Consider the following 18,375-nt stretch of genomic DNA (forward strand, 5'->3'; position numbering starts at 1 on the left):
GAGGGAGGCGAAAGCAAGTCTATTAAAACATTTTATAATAGCAATGAGAAGACTCATTCCAAGACTGTGGTGCTCAGCCACCGCCCCAACCAGGGGCATGTGGGTGGAAGAATTACATACTCTCATGAGATTCGACGAGCTGGGGGCAGACGAGCCCAAACTATGGGATGCCTACTACAAGCTTTGGCAGCCGTGGGTTGCGTTCAGGGGAACGGACAATCTCAGAAAATGGATAGAGCAAGGCTCTACAGATCAGTGAGATCGTAAGAAAGACCCCCTGGGCGTAACACACGCGGCCATACCTACCTTTAACTCCACACATCTCTCCTCTCCCCCCCCCCCCCCCGGTCCCCTTCTTTCCTCCTCCCTCCTTCCCTACCCTACTCCCCCCCACTGTGTGTCATAGAATAAGTAAAACTAATGTCGACAGCAAAAGAAAGGTCCAAATCAGAAATACAGGACGAGACGAGACTGGAGACTGTCCCAGTCCTGCAACATAGACCAAGACAGAGAAGGGAGAAGGGGAAAATACTCAACAAGGAGTTAATGCAAACCAGATGTTTTAGGATTACTGGGGGAAGCGCAACGTTAATCCCCCATGATACCCTGTTTTCTGTCCCCTCGTCTCTGCTAACCTTCTGCTCGATAATAAGACTCTGAAGCAAACATATCTAATGGTGTACCAAGTTTATTTCACTGCTTGTCTTGATAAGGTTGAAGTGATTTACAAGTGAGACCAAGCTGTCGATGTGCAATAAAATTTATTTGAACATAAAGTGTTAGCAATACATATGCCAACAAATTGTCCTTTAGTTTCAGCAGACAGCAGCTCTGGAATATAAAACATTCTGTACCTCGACATCAGTAAGTAACATCTAGTCAAAATCCTACTTTATATCAGATATGCTAATGCACCACCTCAAATCAAAGAGGTGGCGCCACCATCACATGTAAAAAGCCAGCCTCCTCTGCCTCTCGCTGCCACTCCCTTTGTGAATACGTCTGCGCATGTAGCGCTGAAATCTTGCACACGTTCCATACGCCTCTGCTGTCTCGTCTGTGCAGGGCACTGGTAAAGTCATGGTATCTACACCTCGCTTCACTGTGCATGCGTCGGAAGGCAGCGGAAACACATAGAACGATTTAGCATTTTGGGCAGGCTGGATATAAAGTGGGATTTGGACTAGATGTTACTTGCATTTTTTTACGGCACAAATGTTTATAAAGCTATTCAGATGCTGTTTAACAATGTGATGGCCGCTGAGATACCAGTTTCCTGGTGACAGATTATTTTTTTAAAGGAGTACCTGCACCTGCAGTCTGCAGAGCTTGTGCTCCGCCTATCGTTTTCGGCAGCTGAAGACAGCCCCATATGGCGCAATATGGGGCTAGCTTCAGCTGCCCGAGAGGAGCCAAAAACGGCGAACAGAGAATGAGAGCTGCAGACTGAAAGTGCTAGTACTCTTTAGACTAACTTCACACAGGCAAGCATGATATCGCGCTCATCAACATGTTTATTCCCATGGGATGCAAGGCGTCCCTGCAGGGAAGTTGCAGAGTTTCTCCCATTGTTTTCAATGGGAGACCTTGTATCGCATCGTGTGCACCTAGCACGTGGTGCAATGCTGCCACCATCCACATTGAAGAGAATAGGTGGTGCGATGCAAGAGCATGCACAAAGATAGAACATGCCACAATTTGTTTCCTGCATCGCAGTGCCATACGGTAAAACATTGCTCATGTGTATGACCCCATTCAAAAGATTGGGGTTCATATTTGTGCGTCTCGCAACGCTCAAATCTCACGCGATTTTCTTGTCCATGCAAAGGCAGCCTAAAAGCTGAGTGTATATTTTAAAGATTTATTTTACTGTAGTAATGGCATGTGGAAAGTGCAAATGCAATTCCCTAAAATTCTCTGTGCTCACTTCTACCAACAGATATTTATAAGGGTGAAGAACTAAAGTTATTGTTTTGTTGCTTTAAGGAATCTTCCTGTACATGACCAAAATGAAAAGTCACAATGAGAGGTTTGTTTTAATGAATAGTTTGCTTTCTGAATATGAAGAGAAATATCAGAAGATTATACCTTTCACACTTATCACCGAAAGCCAGAGCGTCCAGTTCCTTGTTAATGACACGCTGACTTGTCTTCTTGGTCAGTGTTGACGAAGCTGCACATATTGAGATATCCAATTTTGTTGCATAGGGTTCAGAGTCTAAATCCTTAAACGTGAAGTACAGAAGATGTCAGACAGACCTGGCACCTACAGAAACAATCTAGTGGTGCAAGGAGGGAAGTTTGGCAATTCCTTTCACAAGGAACCTTGCTGCAGACACAATTGATGTTTGAAGTCTAAGACTATGTTCACATGAAGCATTATTTTTTGTAGTAGAAAGTATACTGTGGATTTTGGTGGGCATGGGCACCAAAATCTGCATTGAAATCCACATGTAACTGCAGATTCTGACGTGGAGTTGACCCCCTCATTTGAAGAGGTGGAAATTACCGAGTCTCTGTCCATGTACTCAATGGAGCGGTGGCACACATGTATGTCGTCCACTCCATTTATGTTGCGATACCAGTTATCTTTTTTTTAAAATCAGATTTAAAAAAAAGTCAGCTGCCAAAAACTATATCCAGGGTTCCCTGTTTTCAGTATTAGTGGTCATCTCAGAGGTTGGACCTCCACCAATTCCCTGTACATAGGGACTAACTATAATTTTTGCACAATCCCTTTGCAATGCCCCTTGATGTTTAGAGGTATGGATAAATAATACTTGGTTTTCTGATGTTTATGCTGTCAAATAACATGTAAATTAATTACCTGGTCAAACTTCAGGTGATCGGTGGAAATATTTTTAGTGAGTTCTGAATAAACTTCTTTAAGTTCTTGTCCAACATACAAGTTTCTATCCAACTTCTTTACAGTAGAGGCCTCAATCTGTAATACAAATCTGTATTTTCAACCTTGTAAACTTACAAATTAAAATCTATGGCACTTGGTTTCTAAAACTAGGTCTTCAGGTGTCAACCTCCCCCCCCCCCCAACACCCCCACCTTCCCCTACACACATACAGGCACTCGCTATGTTCCACATTTACAATTCTGCAAGCTGTTAAAGGGGTTGCACCAAAATTAACAGGGTAGCGGCTAACTGCTGAGACCCCTGCCGGTCTCAAGGATGGGGGTCCCATGTACCTCATCCTCTTCACTGCAGGGTTACTGCACTCCCCACATTGAGGAGGAGACTGAGTAGAGCACTGATCGTGCAAGCGCACTAATGCTCCATTCACTGTCAATAGGACTGTGAGATATGTGAGTGGCCTCCGATAAGGTATTTCCGACAGCACCATTGAAATGATTAGAGCGCTGACCATGCATGTTCAACCAGTGCTCCACTCACAGTGACGTCATTGCAGGTAAAGGAGCAAGCCCCACAGTGAGTGTCAGTCGGGAGCGTCAGTGGTAATACCCCTTTGATCAGGATGTTATCCCCTATTCTGTAAATAGGGGATAGCTTTCAATTTTGGTAGAACCCGTTTCAGCTAAAATCTCTTCACATTCCTTCTAGCTCAATATTTTCATGGAGATTTTTTTTAGTGATTTGCATTCTGGGAAATGTAGTCTTATCTATGCCACTCTATACATTCCTTGTAAGACCACATGTTGTATATGGGACTGAGTTTTGGACTCCAAACACTAAAAAGAATATAGGATAGCTGGACAGGGTTCAGAAGTGGGTGTCTATTTTTAATTGGGATGGAAGGACTCTTTCATAATGCGATGTTAGAAAAATCAACTTGTTGAGCTAAGTAAAGAGACCCCTTAGTGTGGATTACATGTGGTTAAAAACTGCAACCATATTGTGGCACAACTGAATGTGTCTATTTGTGAGGCATTTTTTACTACACCGTCAAGATACGCCTTTACTCTTTGTTTTATTTTCTGAACAACATACAACGGAACAGATAGAAATACCCCCTGTCCGGTGTCTACTAAACCAAAATAGTGTCAATTAAAGCATAGTGTTATACTAATACTACTTAGTTAATTTTACCTACTTAGGTTAGCTACCAACCTACTTAGGTATGTTAGCTACTTTACCTACGTAGGTTAGTTAATACTTATACTATTACTACTTTAGCTTAATTTACCTACTCAGTTATACTACTAGTGATCTTACTAATTGTTAGCTTTGCTACTATCTCAAACCTCCATACATAGATACACATTATTTTTAGTAAATACACTAAAAACCTTGTGTAGTCTGATCATGAAGTCATAGTCCCTACATCTTCCTAAGTAAGTTTTCTGACACCTAGAGGAAAAAATAGCAGGATCAGATGTTCTAAAATAACAAAAAATAATTCTCACCTCTTCAATCCCCAGCAGATCCAACACAGACACTTTGGTGGTACCTGCCAGTCTTTGTTTATAACCAATCCCACCACAGCCCTTGCCATAATGTGAAACCCACAGTTGAGTCCCTTTAAAGGGGTTTTGTCATTAAAAACCAAAAATCAATACTTACCTATATGTCTCCAACCAGCCTACTTCTACTCCCCGATCTTCTCCAGTCCCCCAAGTCACCTCACTGCAAGCTGCACAAATCCACTTCTTCTTGTTATTATGCGTTCATTGCCGGCATTCTTCTTCCTGCCGCGCAATACACGCTACATCACTAGTGATGCAACGTTCACTGCCTAGCAAGGTATGCCGAGCTATTGCTGAGACTGCGCATGCGTACTGTCTCGTTCTGAGAGTTCATATACTATTGCAGAGACAGCACGCATGCGCAGTCTTGGCAATAGATTGTCACTCCCTGTTAGGCTGTGAACGCTACCTCACTAGTGAGGTAGCATACACTGCCCGGCAGGAAGAAGACTGCAGCTAATGGACGCTTCATCGCAGGAAGCAGGAGAATCGACCAGTTGGAGGTGAGGTGACCCGAGGGGACTGCAAGAGCCAGGAGAAGATATTGATTTTTTTTCTAGTGACAGAACCCCTTTAAAAAGTAACTTTTATTGATATGTAGTAAAATAAATCGTGGCAGCAATGAATTAAAAAGATCAGAGTCTCGATATAGTGTGAATGAGTGTAATATATTAGACAAAACCGGTCTAAGAGAAACAATATCCTGCCTTGCTAATTATGAACAAATATCAGGGTTACGACTGTAACACTTGCTGCAAGTAGTAGGCGTTACCATGCAGCAGTACTTTTTAAGGGGACTCAACTGTAGGTTTCAGCTTATAGCAAAGGTTGTGGTGGAATTGGTTACAATTTAGCCCTAGTGGGCCCTCAACCCCCCAAAATTTCCCTTCGCATTAATCTATGTTTATAGGCTGCCAGCACATGGTGTCTGCAGCCAATCAGTGGCCTCAACAGTCTTGTGTCAGTAAGTATGGCACATGACTGCTAAGTACACTGGTTGCAGCAATCACATTCCAGCATGTCATCATAGGCAGCTCTTAAACAAAGACTAGCGGGGAACCACCACAGTATCTGCGCTGGATCTGTGGGGATCAAAGAGCTAAATAGTGGATTTTTTTTGCTATTCTAGAGCATGTGCTGCGACTCTTTATATATACAAGCAGTTATAGCAAATGTATTGCAATGTAAGACACATAAGGATTATGGGCGAAATATTTACAGATAACATTTTAGGGAGTGCTATCTATAATATTAAACCTGGGATGTGAAATCTTGTTATGGTCGACTCTAATGGTTTCACCCTAGTTTCCCACATTAAAATTAGCATTTATTTCAGATTAAATAGTTTAATGTCTTACTACTGCCACCTGCAGTTGCATGGAAGAATTGCAAATGTGAATCTGCTAGTGGAAATCTATTGTATTTAGATGAACAAAATCAATGCATATTAAATAATTGTGTATAAGAAATAAATAGAGAAAAAAAGGAATTCTTAAGACCTTTACAACAACAAGGTCTGCCTTCTGATTCCCATCAGGTCCAATAGTGGTACATTATTTCTTCATTCATGCAAGTATGTTACTAAAGAAAATCGACGACATCCAGCAGGAAATAACTTCCCAATCTCAGACTAGCCCTGACCCTAGTCTTGTCAGTAACAGCCGCTGCTCACTGTCTGTACTCAGAACAATGACAGAGGAAGAAGTCTCCAGATTGTTTTCCTCTGCTCGTCCCACCACCTGCGCTAGCGACCCTCTCCCCTCACATCTCCTCCGGTCCCTCTCCCCGGTGGTTATCTCCCATCTAACCACTATTTTCAACCTCTCTCTGACCTCTGGCATTTTTCCCTCTTCTTTCAAACATGCCATCATATCTCCACTGCTAAAGAAACCAACTCTGGACTCGACTGATGCTGCCAACTACCGACCCATCTCCAACCTCCCCTTTATCCCCAAACTACTAGAACGCCTGGTTTACTCTCGCCTTATAAGTCATGTATCAGAAAACTCTCTTCTCGACCCCCTACAGTTCGTCTTCCGCCCCCAACACTCAACAGAAACCGCCCTTACAAAGGTGTCAAACGCCCTCCTAACAGCCAAATTGGGAGGTGACTACTCTCTATTGATCCTCCTCGATCTCTCTGCAGCATTTTACACTGTTGACCACAAACTCCTCATCAGTATGCTTCACTCCATCAGCCTAAAGAGCACTGCTCTCTCCTGATTCTCCTCCTACCCATCTGTGAGGGTATATATATATATTGCCATATGTGTTTTTTATGCTTTTATACCTATATGCAAGTTTTATTCAATTCCAAATGAGAAAAAACTTATATGGTCGCCTTACATCAGATATGCCAAGGCCTTGCCAGGCTTGAACAAAATGTATCAGCAAAGAAGAATCGGACGAAGGACACGTGTACTTGGCCGTTTTCCCAGAAACAAGATATCAAGATGTTCAAATGTACATAATTTTCACTGTCTTAGGCCGGACTTCTTAGAATTGTGTGGGTAATTCTTTGTACTGGAGTTAATTGAATACGTGATTTTCTGTATAAGCCAGAGGCGCCTCACTGTCTAAGGCGGAAATCCGGACTGCCCATATATGATTATGAGCCCATCACCCCATAGTGGGGATGGGACAGAGGGTATAAGATCTCATGTAATCTGTAATAAAGTGCGCAGTTTTTTCTCCCGTATGAGGAGCTAGACCAGACTCCTGTGTGTGGTGTCTCTTCTTACCGCCGGCAGCGGGGAAAGTGGGGTGGGCCGATTGGTGTTGCACTTAGAATTTTAACCCTCATAAATGGCGCCCGAACGTGCGGCGGTAAAATCGGAGCTTACAGCGCAATTCACCCGGATCCACGTCACAGAGAAACCGTCCTACTGCAAACCGAGCCTGATCAACTCACTTAGAACTCCAGGTAAGACAAACATATATTTATGTTGTGTTTTACACTGCGAAGTCTTGCAGCGGGATGGACTATCTGTGGTTTGTGACCGGACGGGTTGGGTTAAGAGTTCTACACGGTAACTCGTGTGGGCTCCGGGTTTGCCGTCATGGACCACTGACCGTGATATGCGCACCAATGGCTCACCCAGAAATTAGTCTGTAGTCTATTTGTACTTTGAAGTCCGTAGCGTTTTAGCGATAGTGGAGATTGTTTGTTGTATCTGCAGAATTTTTTTTTTTTTTTTTTCTCTTACTTTTCATTTGATCTCACAAGAGAAGGGACCCTCAGGTTAGTTTAGTTAGTTGTTAATGGTTTAGCAGAGAGGGATGCATTTTGTGAGATAAGGCCTCATAAGAGAAGGGACTCTTGGTCGGTTTGCCTTATATATGGGGCTAACGATTTGATTTCAGAGAGATGCATTTTATGGGGGCTGGTTCCATAAGGAGAAGGGACCCTCGGTTGTTCTGCCGGTATATAAGGGGCTGACAATTTGAGAATTAAGAGGGATGCATTCTATGGAGCGTGTTATTTTTATTGTTATTTTTGTTGTTGTAATATGCGTAAGATCTTATTAAAGAAGATAGAGCCCCTCAAGGGCTGCCGCCGTGTGGATGAATTTGTAGAATGTAAGAAAAATCTAATGAAAATGTGTGACACCGACCGCATGGCAGATTACAAAATGGTGTCTTGGAAGGAGGTCTTTAGGACCCAGAGGTGCCTTGGAAGACCAAGGTTTGCTAGGAGAGAGAGACAGTCAGAGTAAGTTACGTATGTACACATTATTTGTTTAAGAAAGTGTCCGTAAGTGAAATGTTGAAAAGTACAGTAAGTGATCAAGAGGGCGTCAGGAGAGTGTCTATTGAAGGTTATATTGGCAGTTAGGTAAGGGAGAGAAGTATAAGGTACAAGCAAGTCGATAAGTAAGTTACAATGCATGTGATTGGTTGGTAAAGAGAAATGGAAATGTGTATAATACAAGATAGATAATAGATAATATGTATAATCCATACTAGGTGGATATATGTGTGTATATATATATATACTGTATGTGCAAATAGTTAACAGCTTGCTCTTAGGGGAGAAGGGTTTGTTTACATGTAGCTGCAAAGTCTGTGTAGCCTTCCAAGGTCAGAAAGATAACAGCGAGAGAGAAAATGTAATAACATCCTTGGTTAATATCTTTGCTTGCTTGCAATGAATTGAAATGAATTTAATTAGTTATACTGTCTTAGTAGGCAGGGAAATATAGTAATTTCTAATGTATATTCTTACTTATACAGGGGTTGAAAATGAATGTTGCAAGGTCCCAGCATATGTGTTAATTATGATTTCAAAATGTTTTTTCAATAGTTTGAGCTAAAACTGTGTTTCATAGTCGCGGAGAGATAAGAGATTTGTTTTGAAAAAGTGGGGGCTTTCAGAATTCACTCCAAATTCAGGGTTACAGAAACTAAATACTTTAGCGTTTAATACAGCATATAATAGCTTCAGTAGATAAGAAATATAGAATGTATCAGCAAACTTTTTTTCACATAATTTGTCATAGATAGCGCTCATTCACAATCTCATCTCAATAGAATCATGTACTTTATAAAATTATAGCACTCACCTCGGTGTTTTTCAGCTGATGTATGTATGTTTGTCAAACTTTTTTTGTCCGTGCATCTGTATGGACTGGTACACCTTTAAAGGGGGGCGACGGAGCAGACTTGAGCGCATGGATGGATGAGAGTTAGTGACCCGTGTTTGGGCTGCGTGGAATGTGTGATGTGGAAATTGACTGGGGGTAAAAGTCCTACCCCATGCATGGGACTTTGCTTGGTTGAGATGTGGACGTGTGGACGGTTAAGCTGAAATTAAGTTGAGAAGACGGACGCAATGTGCCAATATCGAAGGGGTGGAGCTAGATGATGTAATAGTACGTAATAATGTTTCATCCCTCCTGCACAAGGGAGGGGGGAGAATTTTGAGCAGCTAGTTTTCTTTCCTGTTTTGTTTTTTTTCTCCTGTCTGAGATTTGATAAGAAATTGCAGGCAGGAACAGACTAATAATGAATTCACTTAAAGGGATCTCACATTTCAAATATTAGTAGATGTTTTGTAGATTATTCTTCCCCGGTGTAACTCATGTTTCTGCTATTGGTGCTAACATTTTACAGGCCTTATCTGCATCCATCAAATCTTTTTACAATGTTATAATAACTTAAACCCGGCTACTATTGTTCCAATTGAGTACCCTGGTTTAAAGGGGGGGAGGAGAAGGCATAGGTGATCTAGGTATTGCAAATCAGCCATTTTAGGTATTGCAAATCAGCCATTTTTAAATTTTTTGCAAGTCATTTTTTAATTTTTAATTTTTTGCAACAAGATTCTGATCTATTTGAAATAGAATATCAGCCTGATTGTCAGGCATTGATGCAACAAGAAAATTTAAGTTTTAAAAAAAGTTACTGAAAGCCCTTGTTAATAATGCATATTTTGAGTTGTTTTTTATAGATGGTACCCAGGGTGATGGACGACTCCACACTGGATATACGGTGGTTACACAACAAGATGTCCTAAAAAGCAGAATGTCTCCGCATGTCGCAGTACAAGAAGCGGAGCTAAAGGCCCTCGCTGAGGCGTGCAGAGTGGCCACAGGTAAGACGGCAAACATTTACACTGACTCCCGGTATGCATTTGGCATAGCTCATGATTACGGCCCAACATGGAAGGCCAGACAGTTTTTTACCTCAGCAGGACAGCCAATTAAGAATGATGCAATGGTGCAGTCTCATGGAGACCCTACTTCTACCTGACAAAGTGGAAAGCTCACACCAATTCCTACACCGGAGAAGCGAAAGGCAACGCCATCACAGACCACACAGCAAAAGCAGCGGCCCTCAAGCCGTGGAAGACAGAAGAAAAGAAGAATTTGACTAAACTTGGACTTTGATAAAAATCTTGGACTTTGATAAAAATCTTGGACTTTGATAAAAATCTTGGACTTTGATTTGAACTTGAATTTTGATAAAAACATTGGACTTTGATATGCTAAAGACTTTACAGTTAAGAAAAAGACAAATGGACTAAAAAGGGACGGCGTATGGTGAACAGTCAACAGAACTTGCCCACCATAGTCCCTGTGCCCCATAATGGCCCAGCTGACGCACGGAAAGACGCACCTCTTAAAGCAGTAATGATGACGACGCTTGAACAAGGACGGGTGGCTCCTTGGTTTTCTGTAGCTGCTGCATCATTTGTCCAGTTTTGCATGATCTTTGCCGTAAGCAACAGGGCAGAAGTAAATTTGCCACATCACACTTGCCTAGACCACTCTACCCATTTCAGGGATTGCAAATTGGCTACACTCAGCTCCCACTTGTTGGGAAGCATGAAAATGTGCTTGTTGTTGATGTTAATGTTTTTCAGGTTGGAGACCTACCCTGTTACTAAAGTAAATAAGCAGGTAACCGCACAGAAGCTCATGAATGAGGTAATCCGCAGATATGGGGTACCGGAAGTGATTGAGTCAAACAAAGGTACACACTTCACAGGTGAAATAATGCAACACATCATGTCTGTTTTGGGTATATTCCAGGCTTTTCACACACCCTACCGTCCGCGGAGTAGGGGAAAGTAGATACAAAAGGCAATGAAGGAAATGGTAAAATTTTGAATTGAGTGTCTTCCATTAGTTTTTTTTCCTTAGGAGGATACATGCCACAGTAGCTGAGTTTGGGGAATGATTTTCTTGTTAATTTTGTCCTAGGTTTCTCCAAGGAATTGTTAGTAATGCATTCTGCAGTCTCTGCTTTTATCCCAGGTCCGACAGATGAGTGTCACAATCTAAAACCAGGTGACAGGGTCTATGTGAAAAAGTTTGAGAGAAACCCGGTTTGAAGGTCCCTACCAGATGTTGTTCACCACCCCAACTGCAGTAAAGCTCGAAGGAAAACCCACTTGGATCCGCACTTCGCACTGAAAAAATTAATGATCCTGCATATCCTTTACATGCTATAATGTGGTACAATTCCTCTAACACACACCTTTGACTACTGTACACTAGCCCCCTGTTTCAGAACAAATTAATACAATCAAATGTGCAATATGAATCCTACACTAAGGGTGAGAATCCAACACCGCATCGTGCTAAGAGAGACGTTGACACTCAAGGTGGTAACTTTGATCCACATGTATACATAGATGCAATAGGAGTGCCAAGGGGGGTGCCAGATGAATTTAATTCTAGAGATCAGGTTAAAGCAGGTTTTGAGTCCTTATTTGCTATTGTCACTGTTAATAATAATGTAGATTAGATGAATTTATATCTTTTACAATCAGCAGAGGTTTGTAAACTACACCAGGGATGCTTTGAAAGGGTTAGCTGACCAGTTAGGGCCCACTGCATCCATGGCGTTCCAAAATAGAGCGGCCGTGGATATGGTTTTAGCAGAAAGAGGTGGGGTATGTAATTTCTTGTATGTGTATTTTCCCTTTGATCAAAAAGAGTATGAGTAAGGGACTGGACAATGTGACCAAAATTTCCCTTGTTTGAAAAAGATGAAGAGCCAGTTCCGATAATGCCAACCAGATACGTTACCAGAAGAATGGAGAGATGGACTAGTACTGTGTCTGCCTCAGTCTCATAAGATGGACTGTCAGTGGACTTCCCATTTGCCTAGGGAAAGTGCAGAAGACCTTAGGTTCCGGCGAGGGCACACCCTGTGGGGTGTTAACTCGTACAGATAGAGGGTATGGATACCCGGAAATAAGCCCAGGGAATCCATGGCCTCCTTCTGAGGTTAGGTAGGGATCCCTTCCCTTTTAGGAGTAGGGACTTACGGGCAGTGGAGAAACCCTGACGCAAGGGAGAGACGACCGAGGAAGAGTGCAAAGTCTGATGCTTGATCTCCATATTAAGTTTTTTAGGGGGGTTTGTGAGGGTATATATATATATTGCCATATGTGTTTTTTATGCTTTTATACCTATATGCAAGTTTTATTCAATTCCAAATGAGAAAAAACTTATATGGTCGCCTTACATCAGATATGCCAAGGCCTTGCCAGGCTTGAACAAAATGTATCAGCAAAGAAGAATCGGACGAAGGACACGTGTACTTGGCCGTTTTCCCAGAAACAAGATATCAAGATGTTCAAATGTACATAATTTTCACTGTCTTAGGCCGGACTTCTTAGAATTGTGTGGGTAATTCTTTGTACTGGAGTTAATTGAATACGTGATTTTCTGTATAAGCCAGAGGCGCCTCACTGTCTAAGGCGGAAATCCGGACTGCCCATATATGATTATGAGCCCATCACCCCATAGTGGGGATGGGACAGAGGGTATAAGATCTCATGTAATCTGTAATAAAGTGCGCAGTTTTTTCTCCCGTATGAGGAGCTAGACCAGACTCCTGTGTGTGGTGTCTCTTCTTACCGCCGGCAGCGGGGAAAGTGGGGTGGGCCGATTGGTGTTGCACTTAGAATTTTAACCCTCATACATCTGACCGCTCATTCAGTGTCTCTTTTGCTGGCTCTACCTCCCCCCTCTTCCCTTTGCTGTTAGGGGGCCCTAGGACTTGGTCCTTGGCCCCCTCCTTTTCTCTATCTACACAGCCCCTATTGGACAAGCCATCAGGAGTTTTGGCCTCCAATACCACCTCTACGCTGACAACACCCAGCTATACACCTCTTCCCGTGACATATCTGCACTTTTCCTCCAAAACCTCACCGACTGTCTGTCTGCTGTCTCTAACACTATGTCCTCTCTCTACCTAAAAATGAACCTCTCAAAAACTGACCTTCTCCTGTTTCCGCCCTCTACTAACCAATCTCATCCTGACATCTCCATCTCAGTGTGTGGCACCACCATAACCCCCAGACAGCATCCCCACTGCCTTGGGGTCATATTCAACTCTGATCTCTCCTTTACATGCCACATCCAGTCTATGGCCCGAACATGTCAGCTGCACCTCAAGAACATCGCAAGAATCTGCTCTTTTCTCACAGTGGACACACTAAAAACGCTCACTGTTGCCCCCATCCACTCACCTCGATTATTGCAACTCACTGCTGATCGACCTCCCCTGCTCCAGACTCTACCCCCTCCAATCCATCCTGAATGCGGCAGCCAGGCTCATCTTCCTGTCTAGCTGCTATTTGGACGCCTCTGCCCGGTGCCAGTCACTGCGTTGGCTGACCATCAAATATAGAATTCAATTTAAACTCACTACCTTCATCCATAAATGTCTCCATAGCATTGCCGTGCCCTACATTGCCTCCCTCATCTCAATCCACCACCCAGCCCGGGCCCTACACTCTGCTAACGAAATCAGACTGAGTGCCACATTAATTCGAAACTCTCATTCCCGCCTCCAAGACTTCTCCAGAGCAGCACCAGTCCTCTGAAATGCGCTACCCAAAACTATCCATGCAATCCATGATTCACAAAACTTCAAGCATGCTCTAAAAATGCACCACTTGAGGGAGGCATACCATATACCCTAAACCAAACCCCTCTGTACTTCGCATGATAACATGCTCTCTGTCCTAGGGACTGCAACCCCTGCAAGCTGCATCAACCACCCCTGGCAGTCACATTGATTCAGCCACCACATGGCTTAATGTCTGACCATTGTCTGTATATAGCATCCCACACTCTCCACCCCGCCATACTGTGCACATCTCCAGCCCTTTACCTTCTGTATCACCCAATTATTTGTAGTATGTAAGCTCGTTGGAGCAGGACCCTCACCCCTACTGTTTCCATCAACTGATTACTATGTAACCGTGGTTTTTGTATTTTTGTACTTTTGTCTTTCAGAATCCTCCTGTTTTTGTAAGCGCTGCGGAATATGTTTGGCGCTATATAAATAAAGATTATTATTATTACTAGGAAGTTAGAATATAAAACATACAATTTGATGACACAGAATACTGCACCAGCACCGCAAACACAACACATGCAAACATATGGCTTCTGACACGCCATCATCTTTTTTAGATTTGTACACATTTCTTTTTGCTCCATGAAAAAATGAAGGCATACAGAGGTAGAACTCATTCACGCAGGAGTATTGATGCCGTGTAGTGCTACTCCTCATGTACACGCGGTGGCTTATTCTGAAAAGTTGCGTATGCTTTAAGTATTAGAGTACTTACCTCTAATGCAAAATCATTGTACAGTGGGGGATATTTTGGAATTTCGGTTAAATCTGTGTAGACCCTGTCAGAGGCCTGAACATCTGCTTTTCTCATTAGTGGCCTGTTAGGAATCTGAACATCAATTGTAAAAGGCTGAGGATGGATACAGCTTTCTGTCTTTCTCTCTTTAAGTTGTTTTGGGCTTTTGTTTAAATCCTAGTGTGCATATAAAGACAGAGATTTTAATGTAAGAAAAAAAATAGATCAATAATAGAATTTTATTTTTTTTTCAAATCTGTTTTTATTGATTTTTAACATAAATTTTTCACACAAAGCAATATTGCAAACAAAAGGTAGGCTAGGAGCACTCATAATGCAAAGTCAAGTCAAAGATTGTAAAAGGCCCCTGATTAGGCTGATTAGACATAAAACATAGGCATTTCTACCCTTAAAGGTTTTTTTAAAATTTTATATAGTTTTGTGACCCCAAGCCTTAAACTATATAAAATAAATAAACTCACTGCGGCTTTGAACTGCTGTTTCAGACAGTTATGCCTAGTTATGCCTATTACCCCTGTATGGCCGCCTGCACACGGCCGGGTCGGATCCCCTGCGAGAATTCTCGCAGCGGGACCCGACCCGCGCCGCTGCAGGGACCAGTGCGGGACTCTGCTTCTCCCGCGGCTCCGGCTCTCTGATGTGCCGGCTGCCAGCCAGCGTATGCGCAGAGCAGAGGCGGCGGCCTAGGAGTGACATTTCTGTGTGGGTCTCTGCGAGACTGGCACAGAAATAAAGCACGACGCGATTTGTTTTCCACGTGTGATTTCACGAGGACAAATCGCAGCTGTCTGCCTAAGATTGTGTTTATTAATGCAATCTTATGGCAGCTTCAAGGGGCGGAAATTCTGCGGGAAATCCCGCCACAGAATTTCCGCCAATGTGCAGGGGGCCTATATGTTTTATTCTGAAACGCTGCAGTGTTTAAAAAAGAAAGTATAGTTTAAAGTTTGACTTGGGAATAGAGCTCCGAGTCATGAAGGAGGGCCATGCCAGCTACTCCCCACCCCCAACATGAAGACTAAAGGCCCATTTATACACAAAACTTATCGCTCAAAATTCGCTCAAAAGCTGTCTTTTGAGCGATAATCGTTGTGTTTAAATGTGCCCATCTTTCAGTTTTCTGCTGAACGACGGTTTTCAGTTGCTTGAAAACCATCCTTTGGCAGAACAGCTGATAAGCAGGACCGCATGCTGTGCTCTACCCGCGGAGAGCTGATTACAGCTGATAACATTGTTTCAGCTTTTCTCAACTGTCAGCCCTGCCAGCAGAACAAAGCGAAAGTAATCAGGAAACAGCTGTTTTAATCCTACAGGTGTTTTAGAATTGGGCTTTGAAAATGAATAATTACAATTTTTCCAAAAACATGTATGTTTGGCCCCAAATTTTTCATCTTCATGAAGGGAAATAGGAGACAAAGCACCCCACAATTTGCAATTTCTTCTTAGTACGTAATTGTCCCATATATGGACATAAACTGCAGTTTGGGCATATGGCAGGGCTAAAAAAAAAAAGAGCACAGACTTTTCTGGAATAACTTTTGGATGCCGTATTGCATTTGCAGTGCCCCTGAGGTACCAATACAATGGATTCCCAACAAAAGTGACCCCATTTTAGAAACTATATGCCTTAAGGTATTCATCTAGGGGTATAAGAAGTAGTTTTGTTTGGGGTCTTACTAGTATACTAATTTATAATGTGGAGATGTATGTAAACTGAACAGAGTGTATCAGGGCTTAACCCCTTTAGTGGCAGGTTTATTATTACCATGTCATGCCTCACAGGGCAGGTTTTCTAAATGAGTTAACAATGCAAGTAAAAATCCGGGAAGATTTCAGATGAAAGCTCAGATGATATTTCAGCACTAGAGCTGTCCACAGAAATCTTCTGGGGTTTAACTGCATGGTCAGTGCAGCAAGCCCCGAAGATTTTCCGGGCGTGCCACTAAAGGGGTTAAAGAAGTTATGCCAAAATCAACTTTTAGAGTATGGTCAATGAGTTTCTCACTGCCTCACCAATGCCAAGAACGGGGATCTCGTGTCTCCCTCCCCTCCTCACTGCACCCTTTTTCCCCATAATGAAGAGAAGATTTAATGAAGTAGCGGTTGTGCATACGCAGCGCTGCTCTATTCACCTTTAAAGGGATGATGGAAATAGCCAAGTACAAGCAAAACACCGTGATTGGATTCTAGGGGTGTCGGAGCAACTGTAGTGAGAGTCTCAGCTGCTGAGCATGCATAGAAGACATATTATACATGTGCAGCTGTTTGCACTAAGGCCTTGGCGGATGCGATGCACATGTATGTTGCCAAGGAGTTAAAGAAATGGGTTTCTATGCTGCTCAAATAATTTAAAACTACAAATATATGTTGGTCACTATCGATTTATAAGCTTCTCTGAGTAAAAAATGAGAGACATCATGTGATTCCACCTGTAATAACGCCTCCATTTTTTCACGCTTAGCTGTACTTGTGTTTCCAGGAGCTACGGCTCTTATTAAGGGAGGAAGCTCTTCTTCATTATATGTGCTTTTGCTTTGGTAAGATGCCTGCAACATGGAGTCTTCTATTAACCTTAAAAACATAAATATCAGCAATATTACTACTGTATAATTCTTCATCCTTAAAACCAGACATAGATCGACCCTTTCCAATCCACTGTCTGACGTCTACCTACATTCTGAGTAAAGCTAGTAAAGCTCTAATGTCAGAAGAATGTCCGACAGGGTATTCTTACCATCTATTGCCAGCCACTCAACTGTCGAAGCCTCTCTGGTGCGCACACACACTGGCTTTAGCCAGCAGATGGCACCATTGTATAACAGCAAAAAGAGAAAGCCTTTTAGGAAACCCTGAATGCAAAATTGGATTGGAAAGGGTTAAAAGGATTTCTGCCCATAAAGCTTAGTCAGTATAAAAAATGCCAATGTACAGATGAGTTTTATGTAATTATAGTGCATCAGGGCTCAACAATGAAAATTTAGCTGTGGTGCATAAAACTAATTTTATTCAAACCCTATGTATTGTGTTTTTCTTCTTCTGTCAGTTGTTTTTGCACACCACCGAGAACCAAGATCAATTTAGTAGAACTGCAAGATGCCTGAGTGTTTGTGGCCATAATACTAGTGCAAAAATATGGCCCTATTACAGATGTGATGTTTTGACACTGCACCGATCACATATTCATAGGACATGTTCACACGGCTTATTGTCAGATCCTCATTGGGTTTTCATCAATTTTTAGATCAGCATGCAGATTTAGTTCTTCAGTGGGGCAAATATGAATACAGCCACCTGATGTGGTTTACGCATTGAAAATGTATCAACCGTGATATATGAACTACATTTCCATAGCATTCAATTGAATGTTAAAATGGCATGGATTTTGGCATAGATTCTGCACCAAAAATATGCCATGTAAACCATGCCTAAAAATCAAGCTATATTTGAGGTCATCACTATTATAAAAAGTACCTTCTTAGATCATTGTTGATGTGATTGCCATTGACTTCCACTGCTTCTGCTGCACTAATAATCTCTGGACATTCAGCTGCACGTTGCTTAAGGGTTATCTTCAATTCTTCAGCCATGAAGGCACGAGTCCTCAAGTTAGGGCAGGACACCGACTTCTATATTAATACAAAGTTTTACAGTGTAACATATGCCATTTAGCTGTGAGAGTAAGGGTTCATACTGTATTATGGATTTGTGCAGCCTGTAAGTATAGAGCCATAATACATAGAAATCTATTGGGCCTACTGTATGTCCATAAGCCTCCAATTTCAAATAGATGCCCAGGTACA

The 18,375-nt window shown here is 42.3% G+C and overlaps 1 protein-coding gene across 1 annotated transcript in view; it reads right to left on the bottom strand.

Moving 5' to 3' along the window:
• Nucleotides 1–18,375, bottom strand: part of CCDC87 (coiled-coil domain containing 87) — a 71,454-nt gene that overhangs the window by 33,531 nt on the left and 19,548 nt on the right. Inside the window, exons 9-13 of the mRNA XM_066591387.1 lie at nt 18,047–18,201; nt 17,005–17,146; nt 14,534–14,731; nt 2,828–2,944; nt 2,089–2,225 (exon numbers count right to left, since the gene is read on the bottom strand). Coding sequence (XP_066447484.1) covers nt 2,089–2,225; nt 2,828–2,944; nt 14,534–14,731; nt 17,005–17,146; nt 18,047–18,201 — 749 coding nt within the window. The remainder of the gene's footprint in view (nt 1–2,088; nt 2,226–2,827; nt 2,945–14,533; nt 14,732–17,004; nt 17,147–18,046; nt 18,202–18,375) is intronic.

The sequence above is a fragment of the Eleutherodactylus coqui genome, chromosome 2 (assembly GCF_035609145.1).
Source record: "Eleutherodactylus coqui strain aEleCoq1 chromosome 2, aEleCoq1.hap1, whole genome shotgun sequence".
NCBI classification, from domain to species: domain Eukaryota; kingdom Metazoa; phylum Chordata; class Amphibia; order Anura; family Eleutherodactylidae; genus Eleutherodactylus; species Eleutherodactylus coqui.